Below are 9,355 nucleotides of genomic sequence, written 5' to 3' on the forward strand. Positions count from 1 at the left end.
ATCAAGACTTACGAAAAGTTAGTTTTTTAGAGTAATTATGTTTGAACTTTTGATGTCTCCTTCCTACAATTGATTATTTTAACAATTTGATTGTTGAATTAAAATAATTAGAAATGATTTTGGCCAAAAAACCTTTTTCCACATAAAACTTAATTTGGTTCCCCCAATTTGATTAACTTCATAAAATTTAAGAAATTTCACAATTAATTTTTACCAAACATATCTTCTGAGATATTTTAGTGTTTTGCCCAAAATTAAAACTCAAGAATCGAAATTTGGGTGTCAAATTTCTTCTTTTCTAAATACTTAATATACACAAACACACTAAAAACGTTATTTTATTTATTTTTTCCCTATTAAAATCATTTTCAACCAGTTAATTAAACCAAAATTGTTTCTTTTTTTTGGGATTTATTTTCAGTGGTATGGTTGTTTAGAGTTGTATTTCAGTTTCTTTGTTTCGCCATTAATGGCTGATGTCTCTGAACTCAAACGTCAAAAGGAGAGGAAAAGGGAAGCATTGACCAAGTGCAACGGGCCACACGCGGATTTCTCCTTTCTACAACCCTTTTTCTCCTTGGTTTATGGGGCATTTGTTTTTGCATTTTCCAGTTTTTAGTTTTTTTAACCCCAACTTTAATTATGAATAGAAAATTAATACTAATTTCTTTCCTTTCATTATTAATTACTTAGAATAATCTAACCTTTACTCGATTTTCCTACAATAATCCCAACTATTGATTAACTATGAATAATCTCAATTTTAGAGTGTTTGCCAAGAGTGCTCTCGAATGACCTTTAACTTGTTCAACAGGTTTTTTTAGTAAAACAAAATAAAAAAATAAATTAAAATTGTCAAAAAAAAATGTGGAAAAAAACAACACTTTCCCACCACCACCAACGTATTCCTCGTTGGCCCAATCCTACTTCCCCTTCTCCACTACTACACCTTGACCACTATTATCGGTTCTTCAACTTTAGGAGTACTATTTGCTTCATTATAATGCTTCTCTTTAGTATCTACTGCCCACAAAAATTGCTCATGAAACTTTCAAAAAAAAAAATCCATGTATTGCCTTACTTGGGGTTCTAATATAAACCCATCTCAATCTTGACTTCATGAAACTTTAAAAAAAAATGGAAAAGGTGCAGGCTATGCTACTCCATTGAAAGCCATAGCTGACCTAAAGAACCTCTTTTATGTCACTTGTGTTTATACTGGTCATGTGTTTGCTGCCATTGGAAGCCATTTGCAGAGAGATGGTAATTGTTTGCTGCCATGGAAAAGGTCTAGGCTATGCTGCCATTGGAAGCTCTTTAATGATCATGTTATTTTGATTAATCTTTTATGAATTGAAAAATGAAACTAATCTGTTTTTCAGATATTGGTGAAAACCAAGTTCATGTGGATTAGTTTTGTTGGAACAGGATGAAAGAGATATTGAAATTCTTTTTGGCATGTCATGGATAGGAATGTAGTGGCCTGTTAAAAGATACAGTGACAGTAGGGTGGGAGACGGTCGGAAGACAGTGAAGATGGGGTGGCAGCGGGAAAGGGGAAGGGGAGGGGTTGTTTTTCTTTTAATTTTTATTTTACTTTTAATTTTTAGTATTTTTGTTTTTATTTGTATTTTTCCTTTATTTTTTTAAAAGTTAACCTATGATAGCAAGTTAATATTTGTGGAACAACATTCTTGGTTAAGTGATTCAAAACTTCGGATTATTTATGGTTAATCAATAGTTGAAATTATTGTAGGAAATTCGAGTAAAGGTTGGATTATTCTGGGTAATTTTTCCTTAATTTAAAGAAAGTCAATAATTTAAATTAGTTAAATTAATTAATTACGTAAAGTGTTAACTTTAATGATTAAGGATTTTTTTGATAACTTAAGAGTTAATTTTTTTAACAAAATTAATGATTTAATTTGTTATATTCATTAAAATATCATATTTTTATATGTTATCTGATTATAATATGTGATATTGTATGATGGCAAATCTAGTATGACATTAGTGGTTTAGGTACCGTTTATTTTGAATGTAATTAAGATTATTAATAGATTTAGATTTAAGTTATTATATATGTATTCAAGAAGACTTTTTCTACAAAGGTGATTTAAAGTGAAGGTGATCCAAAATTGTGGCACAAAATGGATGCAATCCAAGACTCAAAAATATTTTGTTGTAATCCTATGTAATAGCTATATTAAGATTAGGATGGGCATACTAGATTTATTTTATTGCATTTCATTTTTGCTTTTAAAGTATGCATTATTATTATGCCTATATGTGTCTCAGTTTATTTAATTGTTGTGAATTAAACTTCCACTTTCAACAAGACTAAAGTTTTAAACTGAGTTGTCGATTAGGCCAATTAATTAAACCTATTAAACTTCACATCACTAGTGATAGGTTAGCATGGTATCACTTTTAATCTGATAGAATAGGACGAGATTTTGAGTGACCTAAAGGGTTTAGAATTTAAAGTCTTAAAATTAATGGTATTGACTCATCTAAGTAAATTAACGGGTTTAGCACTTAGTATCAAAAAGAAATAAATGATTAGTATATATCAAGAATCATAAGTGGTATAACTAATGAAAAGTTCACTTACCTTGCGATTCAAGTAATAAAAGTGGGCCAAAGTTCGTTTATTATTTAAATTAATGGGAATTTGGTTGTTTTATTTCATAAGACCATATTTATTATGAAATAAATTATGTTTTATTAAAATATGATCTTTTGCATATAATTGATAAACTAAACTATTACAATTCTGAACTGTAGATTATGGCTAACTAATCAAATAATGTCTTCAATCCTCGCTCAACCCTTGAGAAGAAAAAATTAAATGCGAAGAATTTTCTTGATTGGGAAAGAAATCTAAAAATTGTTCGTAGGTGTGAGGGGCGAAAAGTTATTCTTGACACCAACTTCCTGTTGAGCTTCCTAATAATGTCAAGCCAATCAAAAGAACTGTTTGCGGGCAATTATTGAGAACTCAAACTAGGTAACATGTTTGATGCTATCATGCATGGAGCCGGACTTCCAAAAGAGATCCAACCGACATTATACAACAACTGAAAGCAATGTGTCAGCAACAAGATAGCCTGGAAAGGTTTGAGCAGAATTGCAAGATTTTGCTATGTGAGCTAAAAAGGGGACAATCCTCAATATGATTGGATATTTCAACAGATTGAGAAACTAGATTTCTCTTAACCTATAGAGCTTATCATCGACATCATCATGGATTCATTGCATGATGGATTTAACACCTTTAGGGGTTATTTCTACATGCAAAATGGAAAAGCCATCCCCTGCAAGAGTTGTGGGATATTGCTGCAAACTTAGAGGAGCATCCCTAAAGATCCCCACAAGCTCATCAAGGATGTCTTGTTGGTCAAGAAGACCACAAACTTTAAGAAATGCAAGGCTTCAAAAGCTGAAAAAGGAAAAAAAAATTGCAAAAGTCACAACTCCGACTCCAAAACCTAAAGCCAAGAAACCTAAGGTAGCTACTGAGCAAAGGTGATTTCATTGCAATGAGATTGTTCATTGGAATGCCCGAAATACGTAGAAGAAAAGATGTTATAAATCTTAATATGACAACTTATGAAGCAATAGAAAGCTGGTGAAGGGAGAAGGTACACTTCGAGTTGGAAATGGAGCTAAAGTAGCAAATATCGAAGTTATGATCTTCAATTGTTGTTTTCAATAAGTCTTAGTTATTTCTTTAAATGATTGTCATTTCATACCTGGAATAACTACAAATATTATCTTGATTCATGTTTTAGATCGAGAAGGTTTTTCTTTTACTATTAATAATGGTGATTATTTAATGTTTACGAATAATATATTATATGCTTATGGAAAATTATCAAATGTTTTGTATGTCTTAGATTTAGACAAGCACATGCACATCTAAAGCATAGAATGCAAAATACTTAAGGCAAATAATCATAATCCAACATACATCTGGCATTGTCAATTATGACACATTAGCTTTAAACGCATAGAAAAACTCTATAAGAATGAAATTCTTAAAACTAATGACTACGAGCCATTAGATGTATGTGAATATTACCTAATGGGTAAGATAACAAATCACCTTTCACAAAACATGGTGAAAGGGTGCAAAACTCTAAGGACTAATAGTTTGATTTTCTTAGAAAGGAAGAGGAATCTTGTGTGTACAAGAAGTTGAGACGGAGTTATATCACTTTCCTTGTATTGTATGTAAATAACATAATTCTCATTGGAAACAATTTTCCCATTCTTGAGTCAGTTAAGAATTGACTTAAATCTTGTTTTTCTACAAAAGAATTGGGTGAGACCTAGTATATTCTTGGGATCAGGATCTACAGAGATAGATCTAAAGAAATGATTTGACTTAGTCATTAAGCTTATTTGAATAAGATTCTTGCAAAGTTCAACATGGCAAACTCTAAGAGAGGTTCATTCCAATGCAACTTGGCTTATCGCTTAGCAAGACTTTGTCCGGTCAACACTGAAGAAGTTGAGCGGATGAGTAAAATACCTTATGCCTCAGGAATAGGGTTAAACTCGAGCAGATGTGCACTTGCTTTGAGCATGTATGGCAGATACGAGGCGAACCCTAGAGATGTTCGTTGGACAGTGGCAAAAACAATCCTTAAGTACTTATGAAAAACTAAGAACAACTTCCTTGTCTATGGAGAAAGTGAGGCATTGGTCATTGATGATTACACTGATGTGACCTGCATTGTACCACGATCCTGGTAACAATCGTATAAGCTAATAAGAGGAACCAAGATCACACAAACACCCTAAACATGTGCTTAGCAAGTTTCATCTTATTGAACCACTACCACAGCCTAAGTATGAGTTGTATTCTAGGTTTATGGGGATTAGACAAGAAGGCAAGTAGCTTTAACTTATTTCCCTTTAATTATTCAGTTTTAAAGACACGTTTATGCTTGTTTGTCAATAATCTTTCATTTACATTTCATTTTGATTTAGCATTAATCATTGTTGTTTTTATGATGTGATTTTGAGTAGTATCAGAAACACTCTGAGATTTGGAACCCCCTAAGGTGAACCAAAATCATAGTCTATCATAGGGACTAGTTTATCATGAGGGTATGAGTCAAGTTATTAATAATAGTAGAATATGGAAACATGAAAATGTTTATTCAATTATGGTGTATATACATTGGATATATTACTCAGACTTGACCATGATTCTAATAATAGTAGAATCTTGAAAATGTGTTTAATTGATTCCTTAGACATTAATCCTTTACTACATTGTTGAATTGTTCTAACTTTAACTTAATCTAATGTTGTTTTAAATCATGGTTGAAAAGATAACGATTGGGTCAGTCCATGACTCGGTGAGAGTAGCTGAATTACAAGAATGAATTAGTAATTCAAATTTGAAAGGATTGATATCTAGGCCACTAGCGAGTAAGAATTAAGAATTAAAGCATGAGCATGCGTTTTAGGCTAATTTGTAACTCAGATAAGATTAGAAGGAACTCAAAGAGAGCAAAAAAGGATTTTGTGGTAACATTTTAGGATCACAAGGAGTTGTGTACTATAATGGCAAAATCTAATACCACAAGAGTTAGGGAATTTTAGTATTGTCATCATGTGTACGGACAAGTAGGAGAATGAAAGATTATGGTTGTGGAACAATCTAACCATACATATCAAATACATAGATTAACATGGAGATAAAAATTGTACATTTAATATGTGGACATTGCTTAATAGAGAATAACGTACGTTTTGGACTAACAAGATTAGACCAATTAGACTGAAATGTATAATTCTCAGAGTTCACACAAAATAATCAAAGATCAACTTTGACTAGGTTAATGATATTACGGTGAAAGTACTCAATTACCCATAATGAAAAAACATTAGGGTTTATTTGCAAATGAGTTTTTAATTAGGGCTTTGACCCTTTATTATAAATAGGCCTGATAGTTAGTAAGAGAAAATGGAAAAAGAAAAGGTATATCTTCTTTCATTGTTTTTTTCCGGTGCTAGCACAACATTGATCTAGATTTAAGTGGACAAATTAGAGGTCTCAAATTTGAAACTAATTCACTGAGTCAATCGTACTATATTGTATTCAATCCCTACATTGTCATACAAGTCACGCATCAAAGGTTGTTTATTCTTAACTCGATTGATTCATATATCTTGATATACATGTTTTCCTAGGTTATAGATGTTTAACAATTATTGTTATATTCTGTATTTTTGACATCTATGAATTCTTACATCAGTTCCAACGATCGTTGACATAAATTATTGTTCTCCCTTCTTTCGGATTTTCTACAATCTCAGGCTGTAAGTACATATTCTTCATATCCTGTTCAACTCCTGCCCTCCAAATCATCTTATGTCGTCCTCGCCATCTTTTAAGCCCTCGAGCTCAACTTTCTATCTTTCTTACCGGTTTGCTAATAACTTGCCTCTCCATATGACCAAACCAAAACTTTCTTGCTACTTACCCTCAATATTGCAACTACTAAACTCGCCCTTAGATCTTTGTTCGAATCCTAAATATGCCCACCCATTCAAACTTACATTACATTATATATTATAAGTATAAAAACCATCAAACTTCACATTTTCATCTGTTAAACATACTAATCCTAATCCTCACAGCAAAGGTGCAGACCTAAATGGGGTGAGCAGCAGCTAAGCAAGAGTAATACAAGTACTAGGGATGCTGATCCTCACAGTTGCAATCCAGTGTACTGTTAAGCATGTGCAAGTGTGTCCATATCAGCATCAAACAAGAGTAAATCTGATGAGCTAAGTTACTTATAAAAGAGTTGTTAAGATAGGATTGTTGTTAATTAGAAGTTTTTATAAAAGAAAGTTTTTTTATAACTAATATGTTTCATGTTTTAGCTTCATTGTATTTCATATATAAGCAACATTGTATTCATCTCTTTGTATTCTGATTTTCTGATTAATAAAAAAGAAATCTCCTTACCTTTAGCTACCATTTCTAACATAGTATCAGAGCTGATTAGGCTTTGATTCTTTTCAACCCTCAAGAAAATCAAAAAGGACTGAAGATCAAAAAGGGCATTTCTTCTCATCTGTGCTATGTTCATTTGCACACGTTTTTCTTTTCTTTTTTCAGTGCTTTTCTTCTCTTTTTATTGTATCTCTTTTACAAAGATTCGTGAAATCAAATAGTTCCAAAATGATTAATAATCATGAATAAAATAAGACACCAACTGATCCTACAATGAACGCATCTAGCCCATATGTCTTACACCCCACAGATACGGGTTTTAAACTTGTATCCATAGTTTTTTCAGGGGTGGGTTTCAAGAGTTGGAAGAGGGTTATTTCCATTGGTGTATCAGGAAAGAACAAGATGGGATTCGTGGATGGTTCAATCAAAAGATTATCAACTAGCGATGCTCATGGGAAAGCATGGGATATAATGAATGATGTGGTACTAGGATGACTCCTTAATGCTATTGATGAAAAAATCTATCAAACTGTTCTATGGTTTAAAACTGCAAAGAAAGTGTGGGATTATCTTGAGCAACATTTTGGCCAATCTTCCTCAGCCCAGCAGCAAGGCTATTCAAAAATCTGACATGTATATTGAGGTGTCTTTTTACAAAAATGAGAAGCCTATTGGATGAGGAAGATGCCTTGGATCCTATTGCTATCTGTGTGTGCAGAGTGCACATGTGAACTAACTCAGAAAACCCTAAAGAGCCGGCAGGGCAAGAGGCTCATCCGATTCTTGATGAAATCACATGCCAAATACCAAAATACTAGAGGCAAAATACTCATGATGATGGAAATGCCCATTCATTGCGAGGCTTATAGAAACCTTACTCAAGAACAAACCCACCAAGAAATCAGCAGAGCCAACTACATGGACACACAAGTCACAGTTGTTGCATGTAAAATTGAGAAAAGAAAGTTTGCTGAAAGCAAAAATAAGCGTAGAAGTGACTCATAGAATAAGAGACCAAACAATCAATTTTATGGTGAGCATTGCAAGATACACATTGGATATATGTTGAAAAATATATGGGTATCCTTCCAACATCAAAAATAATACATGGGAGGATGCTACAACAAGTAAGGCTAACACAGCCATGAATGAAACTTCAAGTCAAGAAACAAACATGGCTGAAGCAAGATTCACTAAAGAAGAATATGATCAACTTTTAGCAATGCTCAATTGTATTCATCGCTTTGTATTCTGATTTTCTGATTAATAAAAAAGAAATATCTTGACCTTTAGGTACCATGTCTAACATCATCCAAAAATCTTAAGAAAATACAGGATTTTGCTACTTAAATTCCCTTTCCAACACATATGTGGTGAAACCCTAATCAATCATACCCCCCATAAACCCACGTCACTCTATACAGACACATAAAAAATGATTCATTCGATTAAAACCCTAATTAAAATCACTTAATCAACCCAACATATACAAGATTACCACAAGACCAAGCATCTTACTATTAGTTTTAAACATTAGCAACTGCTTTTTACAATCTAATCCACATCAAAATTCATCAAACTGTTAAAGTTTAAGATGATCCCAATTATACAATATTAATTAAAAACCCATAAAAAGTAGAGAAATTAAGGAATATCCATGAATTAAATGATGAACATAGCTTGATTATGACAGAAAATAAAGATTCAACTTATATTTTAAATAAAAAAAAAAGAAGAAATAATAAAAGTAAGAGAAAGAACCTGATAACTTCGTTATCTCTTTCAACTTCACCAACTTCAGCAAAGAATTCTTTGAGAAGAGCATCTTCATCTGCTGTTTCTCCCATATTATTTCTCTCTTTTGACTTTCGCTTTGAATAATTTGCTTTTGATCGATGTTCATTCAACTAACATTAAAATTTGTGACATGAGCTTGAAGAATCCGAATTGGACCAAATGGCCCATTACAAAGGGAATCCGACCCTCAAAAACTTCCCCAGACGGTATCATTTTAAAATGGACAATTTGGGTCCGCCCAATTCGCGTGTTGCACACATGCTTTTCCAATTTCCTCTTTTTTCTAGCTGGTCTTGTATGAGACGACTTTGTAATTAGACCGTTAATTTTGGCATTTTTGTCATTTTCAGGGCATTTTTCAATTTTAATCCTAATGGTATCAATTTTGACCTTAAAGGCATCAATTTTCAAAATTGATGCCTTTAAGGTCAAAATTGATAAATGCCCAAAAAATTGAGATGTTGTTAAACACACGTGAAATAGGCCGGCCCTGAACCATATTCGTACCCCTCAGAACATGGTCCAAGCCCAGAGGAACTACAAGCTGTTCCCAGCAGACAAGCTGTTCCTACT

The 9,355-nt window shown here is 32.7% G+C and overlaps 1 protein-coding gene across 2 annotated transcripts in view; it reads right to left on the reverse strand.

Annotated features, from left to right (window-relative positions):
* The window catches only part of LOC130813331 (J domain-containing protein spf31-like), a 13,403-nt gene extending 4,439 nt beyond the window's left edge, over positions 1 to 8,964 (reverse strand). For both annotated transcript variants that reach the window (XM_057679147.1, XM_057679146.1), the window contains exon 1: positions 8,747 to 8,964. In XM_057679147.1, the coding sequence (XP_057535130.1) occupies positions 8,747 to 8,832 (86 nt within the window). In that variant the 5' untranslated portion in view covers positions 8,833 to 8,964. The remainder of the gene's footprint in view (positions 1 to 8,746) is intronic.
* Positions 8,965 to 9,355: the final 391 nt, after the last annotated feature.

Source organism: Amaranthus tricolor, chromosome 5 (genome assembly GCF_026212465.1).
Source record: "Amaranthus tricolor cultivar Red isolate AtriRed21 chromosome 5, ASM2621246v1, whole genome shotgun sequence".
Classification (NCBI taxonomy): Eukaryota; Viridiplantae; Streptophyta; class Magnoliopsida; order Caryophyllales; family Amaranthaceae; genus Amaranthus; species Amaranthus tricolor.